We start from the raw sequence: 27,635 nt of genomic DNA on the forward strand, positions 1-27,635 counted from the left end.
TTAAATACATTTTGATTAGTTGCTTTTTTAATTGATTGAAAGCACTAATTTCATCACATTCAGTTAAAGAGTAAGAAAAGCTGCATACGATCTAAACCCTTTGACGTATACTATCACACCCATGTGATCAGTCTTGGCTGGTCCCTGAAGCGTACGATCACACTGGTGTGATTTGAATGTTTAGCACATCACGTGATCAGCTGCTGAATTCAAATCTGCTTTTGCGCTTTGGCTGGTGCTGAGCCAGATTGGACGCGCTGATTATCATAACTATTCAGTATTTCCCCCCATATAATGCTTATTTTATGTATCACACAATTAAATACACATAAGTACTAGCAAAAACAATCAATTATTGTTTGTAAAAACACACGCTTATGTCTATGGAAGTGGCTATAATGATCCCACAAATATAATCTGACGACATGTTTTTATTAACCCTTTAGGCACCAGAGTTTTTTTTGAAAAAAAAAAATAATAAAAAATGCTGGATTTTGACATCAAGATTTCAAAAGCTTGTGGCTTAAAAGGGCTTAAAGTACGGTGGCCGACAGAGGCCAACGCGCTGCAAACAAGAAAACACATGCAAACAGAAAAAACGACAACAAATTAAGAAAACATCTTCATCAGTTTGACAACACAGGCGCTGCAAATCCTCGCAACGCAAACACAAATACGGAAACGCGCTGCAAATTCTCACAACACAACCAAAAAGTGACGAACTCATCTGGGACCTGATTATTTATATCACTATATTACCTGATTATTTATATCACTATCACCTTTAAGTGATACTATACTATCACTAAAAGGTGATAGTTCACCGATAACACCTCTGCTCTGACCAACAGCCACTGAACAAATAATCAGGTCCCAGATAGGTTCGTCACTTTTTCAGGTCCCCCTGAAACATTTCCGTTGTGGTCCGTGCTATATGCAGCGCGTTTGTTAGTTCGCAGCGCCTTCGTGTGTTCGCAGCGCGTTTCTTTTTGGTTTTCTTTTTGGTTTGGAGTTTGGTTGTGTTGTGAGAATTTGCAGCGCGTTTCCGTATTTGTGTTTGCGTTGCGAGGATTTGCAGCGCCTGTGTTGTCAAACGGATGAAGATGTTTTCTTAATTTGTTGTCGTTTTTTCTGTTTGCATGTGTTTTCTTGTTTGCAACGCGTTGGCCTCTGTCGGCCACCGTATTAAAGAGATAGATCTACAGTAAATTAGAAAAATGTTGGGCCTGATCGAAGGTTTATGTGGGGTGTAAATATACTCATCTAATTAGCATATTATGACGTCATCAGGGCTTATGAGAGGTCTGTATGAAAGGTGTTTTGTTCAAACATTGCAAGAAGACCTTGCTGCGTATGTTCTTAAGTGAAAGCACCTATTTAGAAAAACGTCACAAGACACTTTAAGAAAGTGTCATATGTTTGCTAAGACTGACAAAATGCTGTTAGCATGAGCATCAATGACTTTTTGCAGCCTTCTAAGATGCACATCTACAAGTCTGTGGCTCACTTAATACTTGATATTAACATGCGATCACTGTGATTTGATCAGATTTTTATCAGCCTGCTGCACTTAACACTGTACTTCAAAATATCCACCAGGTGCTATACGTTTCCCAGGATTCTCTGCATTGTGAATTAATTACCATTTAATACCTCAGTATGTTGAGTTGACAGTTTGGACTCTTCAGTCCAGCACACAGCAGCTCCACTCCTGAATCCTGCAGGTCATTGTGACTCAGGTCCAGCTTTCTCAAGCGGGAGTTTGTTGATTGTAGAGCCGAACCCACAACTTCACAGTGCTGATCAGTGAGATAACAGCTTGCCAAACTGAAAAATGTGACTGGTTAAAAGGCATGCTGGTGTTCTGGTTTCACATCAGATTGACATACATCCTTCGTTAACTAGCTTGACCATGAAAAATTAAGTTGGCTGATTATTTACTCTCTGGTCTTCACAGATGATAAGTGCAGTTTAAAACAAAGAAATAAACATAAACATCAGATGGGATTACTTTAAACATAAATTCTGCTCAACTTACTTGAGATTGTTCACATATTTGAGTGCATCAAAGAGCAAATTCACTCCTGATTGTCCTGGGTTATTGTAGCTCAGATCCAGATCTCTCAGGTGAAAGGGGTTTGAACTCAGAGCAGATGCCAGAGCAGCATAACCTTTGTCTGTCAGTAAACAGCGAGATAATCTACAACAACATTCCAAGTGTTAATGTAATGAACAGATAATACAATAAAAAAGGCTTTGAATTGTGACCTGCAGGACAAATAATGGAAACAATAAGGCGATGCATTCTAAAATAACAGTTGCCTAAAAAAACTCACCCTGGGGGCTCAGCTAAAATATTTAAACCTCACGTGTGAAAGGTTTAAGCTGCAAGATTTCTCTGTATACACATACACATCTGGCTTATGAGAAGTCTGTATAAAAGGTGTTTTGTTCAAACTTTGCTGCGCATGTTCTTAGGTGAAAGTGTCTATTTACAAACCCGATTCCAAAAAAGTTGGGACACTGTACAAATTGTGAATAAAAACATAATGCAATTATGTGGAAGTTTCAAATTTCAATATTTTATTCAGAATACAACATAGATGACATATCAAATGTTTAAACTGAGAAAATGTATCATTTTAAGGGAAAATAAGTTGATTTTAAATTTCATGGCATCAACACATCTCAAAAAAGTTGGGACAAGGCCATGTTTACCACTGTGTGGAATCCCCTCTTCAGTCTGCAAATGTCTTTGGACTGAGGAGACAAGCTGCTCAAGTTTAGGAATAGGAATGTTGTCCCATTCTTGTCTAATTCAGGCTTCTAGTTGCTCAACTGTCTTAGGTCTTCTTTTTCGCATCTTCCTCTTTATGACGCGCCAAATGTTTTCTATGGGTGAAAGATCTGGACTACAGGCTCGCCATTTCAGTACCCGGATCCTTCTTCTACGCAGCCATGATGTTGTAATTGATGCAGCATGTGGTCTGGCATTGTCATGTTGGAAAATGCAAGGTCTTCCCTGAAAGAGATGACGTCTGGATGGGAGCATATGTTGTTCTAGAACTTGGATATACTTTTCAGCATTGATGGTGCCTACCCAGATGTGTAAGCTGCCCATGCCACACGCACTCATGCAACCCCATACCATCAGAGATGTAGGCTTCTAAACTGAGCGCTGATAACAACATGGGTTGTCCTTGTCCTCTTTTGTCCGGATGACATGGCGTCAGTTTTCAAAAAAGAACTTCAAATTTTGATTCGTCTGACCACAGAACAGTTTTCCACTTTGCCACAGTCTATTTTAAATGAGCCTTGGCCCAGAGAAAACGCCTGCGCTTCTGGATCATGTTTAGATATGGCTTCTTTTTTGACTGATAGAGTTTTAGCCGGCAACGGCGAATGGCACGGTGGATTGTGTTCACCTACAATGTTTTCTGGAAGTATTCCTGAGCCCATGTTGTGATTTCCATTACAGTAGCATTCCTGTGTGTGATGCAGTGCCGTCTAAGGGCCCGAAGATCACGGCATCCAGTATGACACTGACACACAGAGATTGTTCCAGATTTTCTGAATCTTTGGATGATATTATGCACTGTAGATGATGATAACTTCAAACTCTTTGCAATTTTTCTCTGAGAAACTCCTTTCTGATATTGCTCCACTTTTTTTCACCGCAGCATTGGGGGAATTGGTGATCCTCTGCCCAGCTTGATTTCTGAGAGACACTGCCACTCTGAGAGGCTCTTTTTATACCCAATCATGTTGCCAATTGACCTAATAAGTTACAAATTGGTCCTCCTGCTGTTCCTTATATATATATTTAACTTTTCCGGCCTCTTATTGCTACCTGTCCCAACTTTTTTGGAATGTGTAGCTCTCATGAAATCCAAAATGAGCCAATATTTGACATGACATTTCAAAATGTCTCACTTTCAACATTTGATATGTTATTTATATTGTATTCTGAATTAAATATTGAAATTTGAAACTTCCACATCATTGCATTATATTTTTATTTACAATTTGTATATTGTCACAACTTTTTTGGAATCAGGTTTGTAGAAAAAAGTCATGATATACTTTCTGTCATGTTTGCTAAGACTGACAAAAGGCTGTTAGCATGAGTTTCCTCCCTGAGCATCAGTGACTTTTTGCAGCCTTCTGAGATGCTCATCTACAAGTCTGTGGCTCACTTAACACTTGATATTAACATGTGATCACTGTGATACAATCAGATTTTTATCAGCCTGCTGCACTTAACACTGCACTTTAAAATATCCACCAGGTGCTATATGTTTCCCAGGATTCTCTGCATTGTGAATTAATTACACTATTTAATACCTCAGTATGTTGAGTTGATAGTTTGGACTCTTCAGTCCAGCACACAGCAGCTCCACTCCTGAATCCTGCAGGTCATTGCGACTCAGGTCCAGCTCTTTCAGGTGTGAGGGGTTTGAACTCAGAGCTGATGCCAGAGCAGCACAACCTTCTTCTGTCAGCAAACAGCCAGATAATCTACAACAACATTCCAACACACACACACACACACACACACACACACACACACACACACACACACACACACACACACACACACACACACACACACACACACACACATATACACATACACACAGTCAAATATATTTGGCAGGGTGCTGGAATGTTTATAAACTAATACTTGAACATGCTAATACTATTACTATTATTAAGTTTTAAAACTAAACTAAACCACAGCACCAATGCATGTGAAATTGGAGCTAGCTGAAAGATTTTCACTGCATCAGCAGCAAAAAGAGATGATGATGATGATGATGATGATGATGAATTTTATTTATAGTGCACTTTACATTTGACGTCAAATCTCAAAGTGCTACAAAGATCAAACAGATAAAAATAGATTAAAAAAAACAAATTCACAGACACTTAAAAATACGCTTTTCTGAAAAGGAAGGTTTTCAGTTCTCTTTTAAAAACATCCGTGGTCTTGGGGGCTCTGAGTTGTTCTGGGAGGGCATTCCACAGACGAGGAGTGGATGCTTTAAAAGCCCTGTCGCCCATGGCCTTGAACCGTGTCCTAGGAGCAACCAGGAGGTGCTGTTTGCCTGCTCTGGTCCGGGTGGAGGTGTGTGGCGAAAGGAGATCAGTGAGGTATGTGGGGGCCGCACCATGCAGACAGTGGTGGGTGTGAAAGAGGATCTTGTATTCTATACGGAGGTGAACAGGGAGCCAGTGAAGGGATTGGAGGATGGGGGTAATGTGCTCATGTTTCCGCACCCCCATTAGGACCCTGGCAGCACTATTCTGCACAAACTGGAGCTTTTGGAGGCTCCTGCCAGGGATTCCCAACAGGAGTGCATTACAATAGTCCAGCCTGGAGGAGACAAAGGCGTGGACGAGCTTCTCTGCAGCTCAAAAAGAAAGAGAGGGACGCAGTTTGGAAATGTTACGGAGGAGAAAAAAAGAGGTTTTGCAAATTGAGGTGACATGATTGTCAAAAGAAAGGTAGGGGTCAAACTTGACCTCAAGGTTAGTAATGGAAGGAGAGAGGGAAATAGTATTGAAAGAATGAATGAAACAGATGTAATAGAAGAAGAGCATAATTGGTGGGGCGTTCTGATTTGGATAGCTTCTGTTTTAAAGCCATTCAGCTGCAGAAAATTTTGATTCATCCACACCCCGATCTCCTCCAGGCAGGAGGTGAGGTGGGAAATGGTGGCAGAGGGGGAACCGGAGGGAGTGATATGGAGATAGAGTTGTGTGTTGTCAGCATAGCAATGGTAGTGAATTCCATGCCTGCTGCAGACACGACCAAGGGGAAGCGTGTAGATTGTGAAGAGGGTTGGACCGAGTACGGAGCCCTGGGGGACCCCACAGGTAACAATGTGAGGTGAGGATTTTGCCTCCCCCAAGGCTACACACTCGGTCCTATCTGTGAGGTAAGAGCGAAACCATTTTAGGGAGGTGTCGGAGAGACCAATGTAATGCTGAAGTCTGTGCAAGAGGATGCGATGGTCAACAGTATCAAACGCAGCAGAGAGTTCGAGGAGGATGAGCAGAGAAGTGGAGCTGGAGTCAGAGGCCATAAGAAGGTCACTGGTCACTCTGAGGAGGGCTGTTTCTGTGCTATATTGAGAGCGGAAACCAGATTGATATTTATCGTAAAGACTATTGGAACTGAGATGGGTGTGGAGCTGGGAGGAAACCACTTTTTCTAGCACTTTGGAGATAAATGGGAGGTTTGAGATGGGTCTGTAATTTGACAGAAGTTCAGGATGTAGGGTAGGTCTTTTTTAAGAAGAGGTTTGATAATAGCTGTTTTTAGGGCTGTTGGAACATTTCCTGTTTGTAGTGAAATGTTTATGAGTTTATTTTATAAGAGGGCTAATGGAAAGATGATGGGTTTTAAGCAGAGTGGAGGGGAGGGAATCGAGAGAGCAAGTGGATGCTTTAGATTTATGGATGATATTCTCGACCTCCTGCTGTGTTGTAGAATAAAAATGTGTCAGTTTTTGCGTGATCAGTACTGTGGGGATCTCGGGAATGGAACATATGGAAGGAGAGAGAGCTGAGCGGATACTGTCTATTTTGGAAGTGAAGAAATTCATAAATTTATTGCAATTTGAGTCAGTGCCACACTGATTCCTACCCTTAAAAGAGGCATTCCTACCCTTAAAAGGAACAAATGTAGATTTACCTCTAAAAACAGTCCGATGTTCTTCAGTAGATTGAGAGTCCTTATTAGATATGCCACAATCACCATCACCAGAGGATATATCGGACACAGAGACTCCGGAGTCCAGTGAGTGAACCTGATGTACACTGGACTGTCTTGCACTAAAAAATTCTTTCGTACCTTGAGACTCAAAGAATTTTTTAGTGCAAGACAGTAAAAAACGCCTAACCTTCGAAATATTGTAGTCAGAGCAGATTTGAAACCGGCTCCTCACTTCTTGGATAAAATACCTCATGGTAATTATAGATGTGGTAACTGTCAACAGTGTAATTTTACATATAAGATATCAACTTTTACACATCCTCACACGGCAAAAAATTTTAAAATTCGAGGTACCATTTCGTGTAAGACGGCCAACGTTATTTATATGCTTCGTTGCCCTTGTGGCTTATGCTACATTGGTAAGACTAGTAGACCTCTGAAGAATCGTATTTCTGAACATCGATGTGCAATTAGACATCACAATCCAAAAAGTCCAGTTGCACAGCATTTTGCAGCTTTTAGACATTCAGTTTCCACTCTTCAATACATAGGCATCGAGTTAGTCAAGTATCCACGTCGTGGAGGTGACATTGATAAATTGCTTTTACAGCGTGAGGCTTTTTGGATTTTCACATTAGATACGTTGTCCCCTAGAGGATTTAATGAAGATTTTGATATTCGCCCATTTCTTTGAACTGTTATGGTAATACAGATGTGTTTTTTTATGTATAGAATATATTAAAAGGTTTTGGTGTGATTGCTTTAATGTTATTATTTGGATGTATACTTGCAGGTACAAAATTAAGAAAAGTGTTTTTTGAAGTGTACATTAATTGTTGTATTTTGCATAGTTTTATATATCTTTGGATGTAAATTTATTGTAGTCGATTTATTTGTTAGTAACACGGTGTTTTGACATGTGATTGTGATCACCTGGAGATATAAAGGGATGCACATTAGTAGCCAATTTGTCTGATGAAGAGCCTGTGTGCTCGAAACGTAACACACACTATGCGAAAGTTGTTTTAACAATAAATATTTTTGATACTTTTGGAGCATAGGTGTTGCCGACTTTATATTCTATTTTTTAACAAGCAGAATCACCAAATGAGAAAATCACAATTTTTAAACAAACCATTATAGTGGTCAGTGTTTGCATTAGTTTGGCTCTTGACAGTTATACATTTCTAACATTAGATCTTGTTTGGTTGCTGTATTCGAGATAAAAACAGACAAGCCAACAGCACAAATCATCAGGGGGTGATGGTTATATAGCTATTTCTTACAAGCGGTTGTGATTTCTGAATAAAAACAACAAAAACAAATAAAAATAGCAAAAATTAAAGAAATTACGAAGACAATTCAGCTCATAATTTATTCATGGCGCAATGCACGATGGCTGAGTTCTGATCGGCTACAACATGCTTTTTTGATGGTCACCGTTGATGTGATTCTCAGGCTGATTCTTCATGTCTGTGTGTCTTATTAATTTTTTTTTTCTTAAAATATAATATATATATATATATATATATATATATATATATATATGTCTGACTGAAGATGTTATATTGTTCAGAGAGATAAAGCAATAAAACCATGCTCTATTTTACAGAGCACTACATGAAGATTATTTCAAAACATGACCACTGTTACTCTGGTTTGTCTGGCTGTTATAACACTGCTATAGTAGCCAAACATACGGTGGCCGAGAAGTGCAAAACACAACAACAAATTGCAACACAAAAAACTAATCTGAAAACCAAAAAACAAATCCAGGATCAAAATTACAAATTAGAAAATGCAATATCAAATCTAAAAACAAAACGGCAAACCGTAAAACACAATAACAACTCCGGAAACAAAATAGCAAGTCGGAAACCACAACGAAAAACAAGAAAACAAAACGACAAGTCAGAAAACACAACGACAAATCAGTCAAACCGGAAAAGGTAGGTATTTTGTGTGACCGGCGTAGTCGCTGCTGATTGGACAGAACCCCTGTCAATCAAGACATACAGGAAGTACAGTTCTAGAATCACGCCTTATGAATTTCCTTCTTGAAAGTAGTGCCGAACATACTCCGTTTTCCTCCTACGTAAACATACACAAATACAAAGCTGTATAGAGAGAGAGTTGCGACAACTCCATTGACTCCAATGGACAGGTTTTTTACAGCAATGGTGGATCGTGGAGAGACCGCTGTGATCAACTTTTGAGAACTGTATATTATCAGCACAGCTAATCAATTTAACTTGTGCATTAAAACAGATTATTAATAGATTATTTCTTACTTAATTAGTAGATTTAGGGGATGTTATGCATTCTCTTCCTGTCGTTTTATCCATCGTTGTGTAATTAAGGCTTGTAAATGGGATTTTTGCGAGTGGGGAGTTATTTAATAGATCTGGATTTATTGATTGGCCTAAGTGAGAATGAAAATGTTAAAATATGCAAGCAGTTTTCATTTCAGAATCATGGTAGGCCAATTTTTTCCAAAAATGTATACTGTGTATATTGTATTATAGCAGTAATCATTGTAAACACATTATAACTGTATTTTTACACTTAAACGTCATAGCTACTAAGAAAACTATTGTGTGAAGGATCAGTGATGCCACAGGACTAAAATTTGATGGAGCACCATTTCTCCTGTTATTCTCCTTCTCTATCCTGCTTTCAGAACAACAACCACCTGAAGTAAAAAAGTGCCAGTTCCCAAGTATGATTACATCACAATTTGTTAGCGTTATCTATAGATTGCTCCTGCTGAATATATCCAGTTTTTATGAAGACTTCAGATGACCAGCACCTGTGACGAGATGACGCCAACCCTTTAGAGGACTTCAGATGAAGCCGACTCTGAATAAACATACAAAACTGCTAAATTGTCCTTGCATTGTAATCATCATGATCACATCATGCTTTAATTTGTTCATTGTTTCTGATTACATTACGCTACTTAACTGCATGATTTGTATAGCTTAATTTCAGAAAATTTCTGCCATATTAACATATTTTAAAACTGATACACTTGTTAACAGAACTCTTATTTGTAATGTAGATACATTCATTTTCTGTAAAGCTGCTAGAAACAATGTGTATACTAAAAAGTGCCATACAAATAAATGTAAATTGAACAAAACTTGATGCATCATTTTTTTTTCTCCTCTCTAGATCAGTAGGGAATTCACTCTGCTTTATGTGACTGGAGCACTACCATGCAGCACAGCAAACTATAGAGGAGACGGTTCAACATTCTTTATAGTTTATTATAAATGTCTAAATTGATTGCTGTAAATGAGTGCATAACAAAAGTCAACATACATAAAAAATATAATTAAATGTGTAAAAATGTTTTAATTTGTTTTCAATTAAAATATTCTGCAAATATATTTTTTTATATTAATAATTGAGGGGTGCACAAGATTAAAAATATTAAACAAGATTCATTTTCACTCAATTTTAAAATATCTTTACTTGTAAGACAACAAACTTAACATTTACCATGAGATCAGTAAAACGACAATGAACATTAAGATGTGATTGCACTTGACTAACGTAAAAGTTGTAAGAACACACGCACACACACACACACACATACATATATATATATATATATATATATATATATTTATTTATATAATTATATTTATAAAGAGAGGTTGAAGTTACCTTAATAACAGACCACAATGTCGTTTATATAGCAAACATGGACTTTGACCATGGTAACTTCAGCCTAAAATATATTAACAAGGCAGGTGAGGATGGCTGACCACATTAATCCTCAAATATTAGCGGATTTTATCTTTTAAAAACAACACTCATACAACTACATATGTATATTACGTAAACGTGTATACATTATTTTATACATAATGTCAATAAATTATTTTATTGTCACTAAATACCAAAAAATCGCAGTTCAATCTCTAACTCAATGTATTGCAATTGCCTGCTATGAACTTCTCTACGGCTCTGCGCAAATCTAACTTCCTGTATGACTTGATTGACAGGAGTTCCTTCCAATCAGCAGCGACTATGCCAGTCACACAAAATGCCTACCTTTTCCGGTTTGACTGATATGTCATTGTGTTTTCTGACTTGTTGTTTGTGATTTTTTTTGTTTGTCGTTGTGTTTTCCGACTTGCTATTTTGTTTCCGGAGTTGTTATTGTGTTTTATGGTTTGCAGTTGTTTTTAGATTTGATATTGCGTTTTCTAATTTGTAATTTTGATTCTGGATTTGTTATTTGGTTTTCAGATTTGTTTTTTGTGTTGCGATTGTTGTTGTGTTTTGCACTTCTCGGCCACTGTACAAACAAGATCTAATGTTGAAAATGTAAGGGTAAAGAGCCTAATTAATGCAAACACTGACCATTACAATGGTTGTGTTACATGTCTCCTTATGTTTCATGTCTTTTGCCTTTTTCTTATTTGGTTTCTCCCTCTGTCTTCCCCCGTCAGTTTGTGATTATTTGGTTTAGTCCTTGTTAAGTGTCATCTGTTACACCTGTGTCTCATGATTAGTTTGCCTTTATAAGTCTGTCTTTGAGTTCTAGTCCTTTGTCGGTCATTTAATTTGGTATATGTGTGTGTGGATGTTTCCCGTGTTTACGCTTGAAGAAGTATATTAAAAGTATTGGTTATTTGAGTTCTGTCTCCCGTCTCATCAACCAGCACTTCAGCCTAACAGGTTGCTTAAAAAATTGCATTTTCTCCTTTGGGGATTCTGCTTGTTAACATCTGGTTTCTTCAATAATAATCAATCATCACTTATCTAATCACTAATTATGTCATTACCTTTAACTCTGCTTTAGTGTTAATTTAACACTCTGATTTTAACACTTTAATACTCTTGAGGATGGAACCAAATAAACTAAATGCAAATTAATTTAGCACTGAGATTTTTGTTGTGTACAGAGCCCCAAATACCAGGACAGGCAGACACAAGAACAGTTTTTCCCCAGGCAATATACTTTATAAACAGTTAAATGTTCCCCCCATTATGCAATAAAAATGTGAAATAACCTTATATTTATTTGTTACTACCTACATCCTAGTACGTCCTGGCATCTCATTCTATTCTATTTCTTTTCGATCATCTATAGCACAACTGCGCACAACCGATCATCTATAGCACAACTGTGTATACAATTTATTTTATTTTTCAATTATTATTATTATTATTTTTTTGTCTATTTATATTTACATGTGTATTTTTTATTGTCATCTTATTTTTATTGTCTGTGTGTGTCACGGTTCATGGGTTCACTCTCTCATCTTGCTGCTCTGTTTGTCTCTCCCTGTGTGTGTGCGTGTGTTAGTGGGCGTGGCCCCTGCCGCTCACGAGCTGATTGTTTCCAGCTGTCGCTCGTTTGCGCAGCTATTTATTGCCTGCTCTGTTTGTCTCATGTTGTCAGATCGTTGGTTTGTTTCGTCGGTCCTGGTTCTCTGCCTGTGTATTCTCCCGACCCTGTTTCATGTGGATTCGCTCCCTGGGATTTATCTGTTCCGGCTGGCTGCTGCTGACTTCTCCTGGTCGCCCACTGATTACCTGTGTTACCAGCATCACCATCGGCGTTCTCACCAGCTCGTCTGACCATCTCTGTGAAACCTTCTGTTTGTTTAATAAAACTGTTTAACTTACTCGCGCTTGAATCCTTCTCATTTATCATGACAGAACAATCTGACCAGCTAATGGATTCAGCGAGTGCCCAGGCTCTGCAGGACATTTTGGCTTCTAATAACGCTCGTATGGATCGGCAGGACGAACAGATGCTGGCCACCGGACGAGCAGTTCAAGCCCTGGTAGCGCAGGTATCCAAGCTCACCAATCAGTTACAACGCCTGAGATCGCCCGCTGCGTCACCCCCACCGCCTTCCCCTCCGCCCGCTGTGGTTAACACCACGTCTCATCACGAGCCTCGTCTGCCTACTCCGGAACTCTATGCGGGTGAGCCCAATTTATGCAGAGCCTTTCTGACCAAATGTTCCATGTTCTTCTCGTTACAGCCCAACACTTTTGCATCCGAACAATCGAAAGTGGCGTTGGTGTTGACTCTGCTTTCGGGCCGTGCGGCTCAGTGGGGAACGGCGGTGTGGGAGAATAAACATCCCTGTTGTGCCTCGTTCCAGCTCCTTTCTGAAGAGATGAGACGGGTATTCGATCGGGCCGTCATCGGGCGCGAGGCAGCCAGCATGTTAGCCAATCTACGGCAAGGCAATCGCTCGGTTTCGGACTATTCCATCAAGTTCCGGACGCTGGCTGCCGAGTGCAAATGGAACGAGGCGGCGCAGTGGGACATCTTCCTGCATGGGTTGGCTGACCGTATCCAACGGGAGGTCTTCACGCTGGAACTTCCTCCTGATCTCGATGGACTGATTTCCTTGGCCCTCCGGGTGGATGCTAGACTTCAACGACGCGACCAACTGACCCACCTCAGTCCCGGATCTGCTTGGCTGGAACAGGGTTCCAGCGTTGCTAATACGGTCAGCCCACCTCAAGATCCTGAACCCATGCAGGTGGGTAGAGCTCGGCTCTCCCGGGAGGAGAGAGAACGTCGAAGATCCAGAGGTCTGTGTTTGTACTGCGGTACCACTGGACATTTCCTCAACACCTGTCCAGTAAAAGGCCAAGCCCGACAGTAGGACGGAGGTTACTGTCGGGCGGATTATCCCAGGACAAACCCTCATCCACCACTCTCCTCCCGGTGAGACTTCAATGGGCGGCCAGTTTCCATCACTGGTTCCCCCCTGGTTCCCATAGTCCTTGGGCACCCCTGGCTCGTCCGCCATCGACCCACCGTGGATTGGAGCCTTAATTCTGTTTCCTCTTGGGGCGAATCCTGTTTTGCTAACTGTCTCTTGTCTGCTTGTCCGTCTGTTTCTTGTTCTCTGTTGCAGGATGAGTCGGTGGACCTGTCAAACGTGCCCCGGGAGTACCTCGACCTGAAGGAAGTGTTCAGTAAGTCCAGAGCTGCTTCTCTTCCTCCGCATCGTCCCTATGACTGTGCTATAGACTTACTGCCAGGTACGTCTCCACCTAAGGGCAAGTTATACTCGCTTTCTGCTCCTGAAAGGGAGGCCATGGAGAAATATATTTCTGATTCTCTGGCAGCCGGGATCATCCACCCTTCCTCCTCTCCTGCCAGGGCAGGATTCTTTTTTGTGGGTAAGAAAAATGGCTCTCTGCGACCATGTATCGATTATCGAGGTTTGAATAACATCACGGTAAAGAACACTTACCCTTTGCTGCTGATGTCTTCGGCCTTCGAACGGTTGCAGGGAGCGTCTATATTCACGAAACTGGATCTTCGCAACGCCTACCATTTGGTCCGCATCAGGGAGGGGGATGAGTGGAAGACCGCCTTTAATACCCCCAGGGGGCACTTTGAATATCTGGTCATGCCCTTCGGCTTGTCCAACTCCCCCGCGGTCTTTCAGGCACTCGTCAATGACGTGCTGAGAGACATGGTCGACCAATTTCTGTATGTCTACCTGGACGACATATTGATTTTTTCTTCTTCTCTCCAGGAACACGTTTAGCACATCAGGCGGGTGCTCCAAAGGCTGCTAGAGAATGGGCTTTTCGTCAAGGCGGAGAAGTGCGCGTTCAATGCACAGTCGGTTCCCTTTCTGGGGTTTATCGTCTCATCCGAAGGAGTGCGCATGGATCCCGACAAGGTTAAGGCTGTGGTAGATTGGCCAACCCCTGATTCCCGTAAGGCCCTGCAGAGGTTTTTGGGGTTCGCCAATTTCTACCGGCGTTTTATTCGCAACTTCAGCCAACTAGTCTCCTCTGACAGCTTTGACCTCTACCAAGACTACGTTCAGGTGGTCTGATGCTGCCGAGACAGCATTTTCCAACCTCAAGAGCCGCTTTGTTTCGGCCCCCATTCTTGTTGCCCCTGATCCCACACGTCAGTTTGTGGTAGAGGTCGACGCGTCAGAGGTGGGGGTAGGTGCGGTTCTCTCCCAGCGCACTCCTGCGGATGATAGGATGCACCCTTGCGCGTTTTTTTCTCACCGTTTGTCCCCCGCTGAACGTAACTACGATATTTTTAACAGAGAGTTGTTGGCAGTCAAGCTAGCGTTGAAGGAATGGCGCCATTGGTTAGAGGGCTCGGGGGTGCCTTTTATCGTTTGGACCGATCATAAGAACCTCAAATACATCAGGTCTGCCAAACGCCTTAACTCCAGGCAGGCCCGATGGGCTCTTTTTTTCGGACGCTTTGATTTTTCGATCTCGTACCGGCCGGGTTCTAAGAACACCAAACCCGACGCCTTATCACGCGTTTTTGACCGTTCGGAACGTCCATCCACTCCCGAGTGCGTCATTCCGGAGAAACTTATTGTTTCTACACTCACTTGGGAGGTGGAGACTAAGGTACGCACGGCCTTAGAAGGGATAACGTCCCCGGTCGATTGCCCATCGGGTAATTTATTTGTGCCGGAGAGGCTTCGGTCCGACATTATCAAGTGGGCTCATTGTTCCAACGTGGCCTGTCATCCAGGAGTAAGTCGCACATTATTTCTCGTTAAACAGCGATTCTGGTGGCCTTCTATGGCTCGTGACACTCAAGGTTTTGTTTTGGCCTGCTCGGTCTGCGCTCGTTCTAAGACTTCCAACCGACCCCCAGAGGGGTTCCTCCAACCGCTGTTGGTCCCTTCGAGACCCTGGTCCCATATCGTGCTCGATTTTGTTACGGCCCTCCCACCCTCCCAGGGCAATACGGTTGTTTTGACCGTAGTGGACTGGTTCTCGAAGGCGGCCCATTTTATTCCCTTACCTAAATTACCTTCTGCTAAGGAGACAGCGGTAGCTGTCGTGGACCACATCTTTCGCGTTCATGGCCTTCCGAAGGATGTGGTCTCCGACAGGGGTCCCCAGTTAATTTCCAAATTCTGGAAGGAATTTTGCCATCTACTGGGGGCAAGTGTTAGTCTGTCCTCTGGTTTCCATCCTCAGAGCAACGGTCAGACTGAGCGGGCCAACCAGGACCTTGAGAGGGTGTTACGATGTTTGGTTTCACAGAATCCTTCCTCCTGGAGCCAACAACTCTCATGGGTTGAGTACACGCATAACTCGTTGCCAGTATCGTCTACGGGCCTGTCGCTGTTCGAGTGTAGTTTAGGGTACCAGCCACCTCTTTTTCCCAGTCTGGAATCCGAAGTCGCGGTCCCCTCTGCCCACGCCTTCGTCCAGAGGTGTCGTCGCACCTGGAAGAGAGCCAGAGAGACTCTCCTCCAGGTGGGAGCGCGCACCAAGGCCAAAGCCGATCGCCACCGGTCTAGGCCTCCCGTCTACGTCGTTGGTCAAAAAGTTTGGCTTTCCTCCAAGAACATTCCTCTCCTGTCGTGAGTCTGGTTCCTATCTTTCTCTTTGGCTTTCCTTCCCTGTTGCCGCCCTCTGCTGGTCACTACCCTGCTCTCCCCCTCTCTCTCTCTCCGCAGCTGTCTCTCATTTGTAATCCTACTCACTCGTTTCACCTGCTCCCACTTCACCCGTCTTGCTACTTAATGTTCCCTACTTTCCCACCTTTTGTCGGATTATTTCGCTAGAAGTTAGATGCTGGTGGCTATCCTCTATCTCGCTAATTCACTCTGTCCTGCTGTGTCCTGTCGTGTCCCAGTCACACCTCACCATCTGGATCAGGTCAGCACACCATCTACCGGCCACCCCCTCTCCTCCCCTACTCTGTGTCCAGTCTTCCCGCTGTCTACTAAACGCCTGGGAACAGGTTCTCTACGCCGCAGCCGCTCCCAGCTAAAGGGACTGACCTCTGGAGGTTTACTGCTCGGTCACTCCTTTACCCGCAGTTCCCAGTAACGGACTTGAATCTAGCGTGCCGCCAGGGCGCCGAAGAGGCGCTTCTTCTGAGTATATCCTTTCCTTCTACAAGAGACTGTTTATTAATCTGCATAATCCTGCAAGCTGCCTTTGCTCCTGTTTGAAGAGACCGTTTATGTTTGAGCGTTATCTACGAGCCACCTGAGTCTCTGTTTATGTTTCAACTAGAAGTCTGCATAATCCGCAACCTGCCTTTGTTCCTGTTTGAAGAGACTGTCTGTTATACTGCATAATCTGCAACCAGCCTTAGTTCCTGTTTGAAGACCTATTGCTGTCTGCTATTGTTGCATTGCCTTAGTTCTCCTTTCTGAGTGCTTTAAATAAACTATCCTTCTCTACGCAATTGGATCCAGATCTCATCCTTACGACATCTCCGATCCGTTTGTAATAAGCTTGCTCCCAAATTCATAGGCCCATTCCCTGTCACTAAAATCATTAGCCCAGTGGCAGTCCGCCTTAAACTCCCTCCTGCGTACAGGAGGATTCATCCCGTTTTTCATGTCTCCAAAATTAAACCCGTTTTTTATTCTCCTATTAATCCGCCTGCCCCAGTTCCCCCACCGCCGCGTCTCGTAGATGGGGAGCCTACCTATTCGGTCAACCGTATTCTGGACTCGAGGCGGAGGGGACGAGGATTCCAGTACTTGGTGGACTGGGAAGGTTACGGTCCGGAGGAGAGAAGTTGGGTGCCTGCTAGGGACATATTGGACCACTCCCTTATCGATGATTACAATCGACGGGTAGGTTCTTCTGGGAGCGCCAGGAGGCGCTCCTAGGAGGAGGGGTACTGTCACGTTCATGGGTTCACTCTCTCATCTTGCTGCTCTGTTTGTCTCTCCCTGTGTGTGTGTGTGTGTGTGTGTGTGTGTGTGTGTGTGTGTGTTAGTGGGCGTGGCCGCTGCCGCTCACGAGCTGATTGTTTCCAGCTGTCGCTCATTTGCGCAACTATTTAATGCCTGCTCTGTTTGTCTCATGTTGTCAGATCGTTGGTTTGTTTCGTCGGTCCTGGTTCTCTCCCTGTGTTTTCTCCCGACCCTGTTTCATGTGGATTCGCTCCCTGGGATTTATCTGTTCCGGCTGGCTGCTGCTGACTTCTCCTGGTCGCCCATTGATTACCTGCGTTACCAGCATCACCATCGGCGTTCTCACCAGCTCGTCTGACCATCTCTGTGAAACCTTCTGTTTGTTTAATAAAACTGTTTAACTTACTCGCGCTTGAATGCTTCTCATTTATCATGACAGTGTGGTGCTGTCTCTGTGCACTGGAAGCCTGTGACACTACACTCTAAAAAGTGCTGGGTTATTTTTGTAAACACATTGCTGGGTTAATTGTGCTGGGTCAAAATTCTGGGTTGTTTGAGGCACTGTAAACATACAGTTGGGTTGATCATGCTGGGTCAAATGGACTATAAGGGGTTCTTTCACTATGAACTCCTGGGTTGGGTTATTTTGACCCAACCGGTTTGTTTATTTTTTTCACTTCATCGAACACTTCTGGATTCTTCACTCGTCTCCTCGCCAGGCAGTCACGCACCTCGCAGCAAGCAGGATTATAAGGTAAATTAATAATATGATTAAATAATTATTTACCTTTATTTTTAATAAGTTGTGTTTTAGAGCACACTGATTTCACTGTTTAATGCAATATATGATATGTCGCTGTGCGTGGTTGCCATTTTATTCCGTGAATGACGAACGTTGTAACTTAAGCAGCCTAGCGATGTACTTTTTTGCCTCAACAATCGCTTTATTGTTGTGTAAAGTGTGTGTGTGTGTGTGTGTGTGTGTGTGTAGTGTTATTTGTATAAATTACAGTATACATATGGCCTTTATTTTAACGCCTTATGGAAAGAGTAGGTCAGAAATACGGGGGTAAGTTCCTTTACTGTCTGCATACTGTATGGCTTTGTAATGTTTTGTCCAAATGAGATAATTTCATACAAAAATTGATCTTTTAAGGGCATATTTTTTCAAGTAAATATCGGCGACGTGCGGAATCCAACGATAGATCCATATGTTTTATGTTGAGCATTTTCGCGCTTTTTTCCTTGAGGTATCTGCATTAGCTAAAACGCTATGTCCCTTACTTTAATAACGTTAAACCACAATATGACTGGTATGTACTATTGTTTATTACTTAAATGTAATGTTGTCTTAGCTACAGTATGTAAAGTTAGACTTAATCTCTCGTGGTGTATGTGGCCGTTCATATGTCGCGTTTTTTGCGCACTGAAGTTCGTTATTTAAAATGTAGATGCCAATATACGCTCATATTGGAAGCTCGTTTTTCCAGGCGCGGGACATGGTTGCTTTTGCAACGGCAGACGCCATGGGAGAGCAAGCTGCGTTTTGGAAAGAATGAGAAAGCTACGCGTCTTGCGTTTTCACACGTTTTTAGGCGCGGCATGTGAACGGCCCCTTACTCTTCCTCTATTTTAGTGAATGCTTGTGTTGCATTACAAACTATAAGACCAGTATAAACCTTAAACTTATTGAACCACATTTGTTTTTCAGATTTTATCAGATTTCACAAGACTTTAGGAAGCTATATCCAGAGGCAGACTTTTTGAAGACTTGCCAGTGCTCAGCAAGGGACATTCCTGGGTGACATGACTTAAGGTAAGCTTTTTCTTATAATATGTCAATCTGTAAAAACAATATGCAACTGTATTTGACACACATCAACTGGTAAATACAATGGTACAGTAACACTTAACTAGTTGCTTATTAGCTTGTATATTGGCTGTTAATTAGTATTTATGAAGCACATACTGATGCCTTATTCTGCATGAGCATATTCTACATCCCTGAATTTGACCCCATACCTAAACTTAACCTGCAGTAGTTGAATGAGGGTGGGAATTAATTTGCATTATTTAAAGGAACGAAGAAATCTTCATATGAAAGTGTTTTAGTTTGTTGTTTTGATTATAAAATATTTTTCACAGTTTGCATATTATTCCTATGGTTTAGATGCTAAAGGGGAAAGTGCTTTCAAAGTCCCACTCTGGATAAAAGGTCACAACCACGGAATCCCGGAGGCCATTCATTGACGTACAACCTGTAAGTTTTGTTTTACGTTTTCTGCTCAAATAAGGGTGTATATATATATATATATATATATATATATATATATATATATATATATAACACAGTGGTGGCCAAAATTATTATAACAGTAGTTTTTTCACCAGCTAAAACTGATTTTAAGTCAGTGTTTGTTATCTTTTGCTGTAGTGTGTCAGTAAGAAATATCAGTTTCCAAACATTCATTTTGCCTTTAATTGTGATAATCCAGTGAGGTTTTTGTTTGCACAACAGCCAATCCTCCACACAGAGATCTGATCTCATCATCATCCAGTCTGTCTGGAATGACATGAAGAAACAGAACAAACTGAGACAGACTAAATCCAGAAGAACTGTAACAACGTCTCCAAGATGCTTCAAGAGACCTACCTGCAAAGCTACCTGAAAAACTATGTGCAAGTGCACCTATAGGGCAAAAGCTGCTTTAAACGTAAAAGGATGGTCAAACCAAATGTTGATTTAATTTAGTTAATCAAGGTTAATTGATAAAGAACATTTATTTATGACATTATTTGTGACAGCATCGTTTTATGACATTTTTAGACAAGTGCTTAAAACTTTTAACAGTACTGTAGCTTTGCAGTTAGGTCTCTTGGAGCATCTTGGAGACGCTGTCACAGTTCTTCTGGATGATGATGAGAACAGATCCTGTGTGGAGCACTGGCTGTTGAGCAAACAAAAATATCACTGGATTATCACAATTAATGGCAAAATGAATGGAAATGTAAACCGATATTTCCTACTGACACACTACAGCAAAAGATAGAAATCACTGACTTAAAACCTTATTTAGCTGGTGAAAATACTAGTGTTGTAATAATTTTGACCACAACTGTATGAAAAGTTGAGAAGCAAAATGAGCATTTATTTCATGCCTCTGTGTTTATGTTCATAAAATACACTTAACTTAAAATGTTAGTTATGTTGCAAGACTAAATGCTGTATAATTAACAGGTGGGGACCAACATGGTGTATTTGAGCCTTGGGATGAGACAACAACATTTCTAGACCTTTGCCATTGTTCCAGGCCATGCCATTGAAGTGGACTTGTTGCCTGGGAATTTCTCCAGCTTGCAGTATATCATATTGATGGACATACGTCTTCATGTGTGAAGTTTTTGAGGGCAAAATTATTATTATTTTTTATCCACTTGTAACATGTTTTAAATTGTAAGAATTGTCTGGTGGACTTTTTGTTTGGCTTAGTTTTAATGGCACGATGTTTAGAATTATTCTAATGTGGTAATAATTCATTTTTGAGTGTTCTGCTGCTGCAATGTTGACATAAAGAATAGGAATATATTGTGCCTTGTTTACATTTTTGTGATTAAAGGAAACTGATCTACTAAAACCGTTATTTGTGTCTGTAAGGGTTGGACAAAATGTGTGAAAGCTGCACCTATGTGAAAACTATTAAAAAGAAATATGAAAACTCATTAAATTGACATTTACAGGTGCATTTTTTTTGTGTTGTGTAACTATTACAGAAAAAATTTTACATTCTTTTGTGATTTATATATTATTATTGGTAAATATAAAGGTAGCAAGGCAATCAGACAACAAATAACCCAATATTTAATTAGTGTTTAACCCAGCAACACAGTTAATCTGACCCACTGGTTGGGTCAAATAAACAACCCAGCATTTTGGGTCAAATGATTTAACCCACTTGGGTCAAAACAACCCAACGCGTGTTCTGTCCCATAGTTACCCAGCAGCTGGGTTATGGTTGGGTTATTTTTTAACCCAGCACTTTTTAGAGTGTAAAACAAATTCCTTGTATACACTCTTTCTGATTCTGATTAACTCAAAAACAACTCTGAATGTAGAAGTAGAAAAGATCCTTGTTCTTGTTACAGAAGTAGTATGGCAAAAATGCATTATTAACATTAATTATTTGGCATTGAAATAAAAAAGGCTATTATAACATGCAGGGTTTGTAAATTTTAAAAATCCCTGGTAGGCCTTCAAGCAGGCATCCTTCAGATTTTAATAGTCCAAAATGAATTTAACTAGCTTTAATAATAAAGATATCAGCTTAACTTTACTCTAGACAAATCAGTTTGATCGAAACTTCCATGATTCTTTCATCAAATAGCAAGTAAAGTGTTTGGGGGTGCAACTGATCACAAATCTCATGGTTTGGACTATATTACAGGTTTTAAGTCACAGACTTAAGAGCTAAATAAAAAAAAACACTTTAAGTATTTCTTTGATATCACAGGCAAAACTAGTAGCATTACTAATAAAGGTCAAACATTAAAAACAAATGAACCTTTAGTAATAAAATAAGAAACAATAAACTAATTACAAGCTAAGATAAAATATAACAAATCAAACAAGACTAAAATTAGTTATCATTAGGGATGCACCAATATATCTGTCGTTGATATTTATCAGACAATTTTTGATTATTTTAAAGCCATTGGCATATCGGAAATGAAAAGAGCAGATACTGCATTCAAAATCATTTTCATCCTTTAAACTTTATGTACTTCAATTGCATGCAAATTTTCCATCCACTTAACTTAGATTTAACATAAACATGTTAATAAAATTTATGTAATTCATATGCATCAGTCATACGTGAATAAAACAGGTAAGATTTATGTAATAGTTCCCAGTGTTAAATAAACACTGCTCAGTGTTCATTTGTTTCCACACTAAAGTGTTAAAGTAGCATTAAAGCAGTGTTGGAGTTAAAGAGATAATTATGATGATGGTTGACCATTAATGATGAACACCTGCTGTTAACAAGCAGAATCACAGAAGGAAAGAGGATCATCCGAAGATAAAATCAACTGAAATAAAATCTCTCAAGATCTGATTAAACAACTCCACAAACAGCTTTACTAGCTTCACTCATTTCTAACCTGACTTTATTTCGGTCAGACTTCTAGAGAAGCTTTTATTGAAAACTAACAGAAGTTTAGATGCTTTGTTTCATTTGAAATCACCATCAGTGTTTCCTTTTGTTTGGCTCTTGACCCATGACATGTTGGTGCTAGTATTGTGCTGGGGGGTGTTCCATAAGACAAGTTTACCAAATAAGGCTTATTTCAGTTAGTCTGACTTATGGGCAATTGATTTGGCTCAAAACAAGTAAGACTAACTGAAATAAGCTTGACTAATTTGGTAAACTTGTTTTATGGAACACCCCCCTGGTTGCTTTAATTGTGTGTTTATATAAAACACATTTAGCTTAGCCAGCAAAGTCAAGAGAACCCACCGCACAGATGGTGGGCTGAGGGTGAGCAAGGGGACAGACAGAAGACAGCAGGGATTCAGGAAGGCTGGACGGAACCAGCGGAGATTCAGGCATAGACAGAAGAGGGAGGCTGGGTTGGAAATCCAGGCAAATATTATACATATATCCAGGTATTTCCGTGAAACAGTCAATTAAATCCCCAAACTCTTGTTCCAGCTCACCCTCAGTGGTGGTGCAGTGGGCAGGGCTCTCTACTGCCCCTTCTTGCTTGACGCAGCACTCCAATGCTGCAGCTATGATGGCCGGCTCTCGCACCTGGTCAAATGTTATGATCCCATCGGGGTCGCTCCGGGCTCGGGCTTTCCGTCTACGGTGGTTTCGAGCTCGTAATCCGCACATCGGGGTGGCTGGCTGGGTTCTGGGTCCGGAGTGACACTGACGAGATTTTCCTTGGAACAGCCGGGAAACGAGGGTTTGTTTCTCACCAGTGTCCACTCCACAAATGCGGCGAAATCCTTTCGAGGGCCGTCCTCGGACGACGGCGCTCTCAATGACGCGTTGAGGCTAGCATCATAGAACGCACAGAGCGCGTCGTCCGGGTAGCTGGTGGTGTTTGCTATAAGCTGGAACATTACGGTAAATCCCTTGAGCGGTAGATCCCCCTGCTTCAGCCGGAGGAGGATGAATTCTGGACGGAGTAGGGGATTCATGATGACACGACGGAAACAAAAGACTGAGACAAAAGAACGAAAAACAAAATGAGGGCAAAACGCAGAGAAAAAAAAAACTGTATTGGGTCGGACTTTCTGTCACAATTCAGGCAGGAGCAGACGAAATAAAAGACATATATTTAATAAATCCAACGGAATACAGGAGATAACATCAAAGACCGACAGCATCGAGGGGAAAACACACACACTAAATACACAGACTGATTACACATCCAGGTGGAGAAAATGAGGGAGAAACCAAAACCACTCAGATCTGCAGGGGAAAATGGGAGAAACCAACATGAAAGTCCGGTGGTGTGACATTTATAGCTTCACATCTAGCCATTTTGTGTAAATCTGTGATTCTCAACAATGGTGACAGTCAACAAAAAGCTTCATGTTGCAATGCATGCTGGGTACCAGTATAGTACAAGACTCTCTCTTGTATCCATGCATTCATTGCAGCAGGAATAAACAATGCAGCTAAATTGTCTGATTATTTTCTTTTGTTCTATTAGATTTTTTTGTGACTGTTTTAGTAGCTTGTTTTGTCTCACAAATAAGAACACAATTCAGTCCGGTTTTCTGAGCGCAGACACCGAAGCAGTGCCTCTCACACAGCACACAAGTAATCTTTTGCGTCTCATGATTGGAGAAATATACACAAAATAATGTTGAATTGTCAGTTTTGACGAGTATCCACGTAAATATGTCTTATAAGAACGTAAACAATTATAGGCCTGGTCACACCAACAGTGAAAATAATAACTATAAAATACAACAACAACTATATTTGCGTCCACAATAGTGAACGATAACTGTCTGTTTTTGTTGCATTTACACATCTTCAACCAGTAGATGTCCTCAGCATGCACATTTCAAGCACATCTAAACAGTTAATCAGATCTCTAACGTAGTCAATGTAGTGGAATAAAAACAATACAGACTCTGTTCTACTGCCCCTTCAAATGAAGGAAGACAATGTTGTCCAAACTAGAGCTGAATTCCTGAGGTAATTTTATGAGTTATGTTATTCTGTTTGCTGTGCAATGTTTGTTTGCTGTGCAATGTTTGTTTGCTTCTCTACAATGTCGCCTGCTATTTCAAATGTATAAGCCCTTTACATTTGAATGAAGTCTGTTTTACCATTTATCAGCTGTTCAATCGTTCTGAAAGCGATCCCAATGATATTGTTGCCCTGTATTGTTATATATCGTTATGTAACATTATTATCTTGCTGTTCTTTAAAATTTGAAATTACTTTTAGAACGCTATCTTTATAGTTATAGTTATGATTATCGTTCTTGGTGTGTATCAGTACATTGCATCCATGCATTCAGGAGCCTAATTTAGATGCTATTATCTGTGACACTGATGTTAATCAAGCAAAAATAGAAAGAGAAAAATAATTCACTGCTCTTCATTTTAGTAGCCCTAATAAAGATCAATCAAAATGTACAAACCTGATTCCAAAAAAGTTGGAAACTGTACAAATTATGAATAAAAACATAATGCAATGATGTGGAAGTTTCAAATTTCAATATTTTATTCAGAATACAACATAGATGACATATCAAATGTTTAAACTGAGAAAATGTATCATTTTAAGGGAAAAATAAGTTGATTTTAAATTTCATGGCATCAACACATCTCAAAAAAGTTGGGACAAGGCCATTGTTTACCACTGTGTGGAATCCCCTCTTCAGTCTGCAAATGTCTTTGGACTGAGGAGACAAGCTGCTCAAGTTTAGGAATAGGAATGTTGTCCCATTCTTGTCTAATACAGGCTTCTAGTTGCTCAACTGTCATAGGTCTTCTTTGTCGCAACTTCCTCTTTATGATGCGCCAAATGTTTTCTATGGGTGAAAGATCTGGACTGCAGGCTGGCCATTTCAGTAGCCGGATCCTTCTTCTACGCAGCCATGATGTTGTAATTGATGCAGTTTGTGGTCTGGCATTGTCATGTTGGAAAATGCAAGGTCTTCCCTGAAAGAGACGACGTCTGGTTGGGAGCAGATGTTGTTCTAGAACTTGGATATACCTTTCAGCATTGATGGTGCCTTTCCAGATGTGCAAGCTGCCCATGCCACATGCACTCATGCAACCCCATACCATCAGAGATGCAGGCTTCTGAACCGAGCGCTAATAACAACTTGGGTTGTCCTTGTCCTCTTTAGTCCGGATGACATGGCGTCCCAGTTTTCCAAAAAGAACTTCAAATTTTGATTCGTCTGACCACAGAAAAGTTTTCCAATTAGCCACAGTCCATTTTAAATGAACCCAGAGAAAACGCCTGCGCTTCTGGATCATGTATAGATATTGCTTCTTTTTTGATCTATAGCGTTTAAGCTGGCAATGGCGAATGGCACGGTGGATTGTGTTCACCGACAATGTTTTCTGGAAGTATTCCTGAGGCCATGTTGTGATTTCCATTACAGGATCATTCCTGTATGTGATGCAGTGCCGTCTAAGGGCCCGATAGATCACGGGCATCTAGTATGGTCTTCCGGCCTTGGCCCTGAAAACACAGAGATTGTTCCAGATTCTCTGAATCTTTGGATGATATTATGCACTGAAGCTGATGATAACTTCAAACTCTTTGCAATCTTTCTCTGAGAAACTCCTTTCTGATATTGCTCCACTATTTTTCGCCGCAGCATTGGGGGAATTTGTGATCCTCTTCCATCTTGATTTCTGAGAGATACTGCCACTCTGAGAGGCTCTTTTTATACCCAATCATGTTGCCAATTGACCTAATAAGTTGCAAATTGGTCCTCCTGCTGTTCCTTATATATACATTTAATTTTTCCGACCTCTTATTGCTACCTGTCCCAACTTTTTTGGAATGTGTAGCTCTCATGAAATCCAAAATGAGTCAATATTTGGCATGACATTTCAAAATGTCTCACTTTCAACATTTGATATGTTACCTATATTCTATTCTGAATAAAATATTGAAATTTGAAACTTCCACATCATCGCATTATGTTTTTATTCACAATTTGTACAGTGTCCCAACTTTTTTTGGAATCAGGTTTGTACTTATATAATGTCTGTTTAAAAGAATGAAGAATGTAGTAAACCAGTTGTTATAAAGAATGCAAAATTAGCCTATATAACCATTTGAAAATAAAGACCATGTTCTTTTTGAGAAGTGGTTTTATTTAATTGTAATACACTGCTCAAAAAAAGGGAACACTAAAATAACACATCCTAGATCTGAATGAATGAAAAATTCTTATTAAATACTTTGTTCTTTACATAGTTGAATGTGCTGTTAACAAAATCACACAAAAATGATCAATGAAAATCAAATTTATTAAGCCATGGAGGTCTGGATTTGGAGTCACACTCAAAATTGAAGTGGAAAAACATGCTACAGGCTGATCCAACTTTGATGAAATGTCCTTAAAACAAGTCAAAATGAGGCTCAGTAGTGTGTGTGGCCTCCACGTGCCTGTATGACCTCCCTACAATGCCTGGGCATGTCCCTGATGAGATGGAGGATGGTCCTCTGAGGGATCTCCTCCCAGACCTGGACTAAAGCATCCACCAACTCCTGGACAGTATGTGGTGCAACGTGGCATTGGTGCCTCAGTGATGGACCGAGACATGATGTCCAAGATGTGCTCAGTTGGATTCAGGTCTGGGGAACGGGCGGGCCAGTCCATAGCATCAATGCCTTCGTCTTGCAGGAACTGCTGACACACTCCAGCCACATGAGGTCTAGCATTGTCTTGCATTAGGAGGAACCCAGGGCCAACCGCACCGGCATATGGTCTCACAAGGGGTCTGAGGATCTCATCTCGGTACCTAATGGCAGTCAAGCTACCTCTGGCAAGCACATGGAGGGTTGTGCGGCCCTCCAAAGAAATGCCACCCCACACCATTACTGACCCACTGCCAAACCCGTCATGCTGGAGGATGTTGCAGGGAGCAGACCGTTCTCCACGGCGTCTCCAGAAGCTGTCACGTCTGTCACATGTGCTCAGTGTGAACCTTCTTTCATCTGTGAAGAGCACAGGGAGCCAGTGGCTAATTTGCCAATCTTGGTGTTCTC

The 27,635-nt window shown here is 41.1% G+C and overlaps 1 protein-coding gene across 1 annotated transcript in view; it reads right to left on the reverse strand.

Annotated features, from left to right (window-relative positions):
• LOC141337819 (NACHT, LRR and PYD domains-containing protein 12-like) overlaps positions 1-27,635 on the reverse strand; it is a 56,259-nt gene that overhangs the window by 20,427 nt on the left and 8,197 nt on the right. Inside the window, exons 6-8 of the mRNA XM_073843410.1 lie at positions 4,345-4,518; positions 2,039-2,200; positions 1,654-1,827 (exon numbers count right to left, since the gene is read on the reverse strand). Of these exons, the coding sequence (XP_073699511.1) occupies positions 1,654-1,827; positions 2,039-2,200; positions 4,345-4,518 (510 nt within the window). The remainder of the gene's footprint in view (positions 1-1,653; positions 1,828-2,038; positions 2,201-4,344; positions 4,519-27,635) is intronic.

Source organism: Garra rufa, chromosome 1 (genome assembly GCF_049309525.1).
Source record: "Garra rufa chromosome 1, GarRuf1.0, whole genome shotgun sequence".
In the NCBI taxonomy this organism is placed as follows: domain Eukaryota; kingdom Metazoa; phylum Chordata; class Actinopteri; order Cypriniformes; family Cyprinidae; genus Garra; species Garra rufa.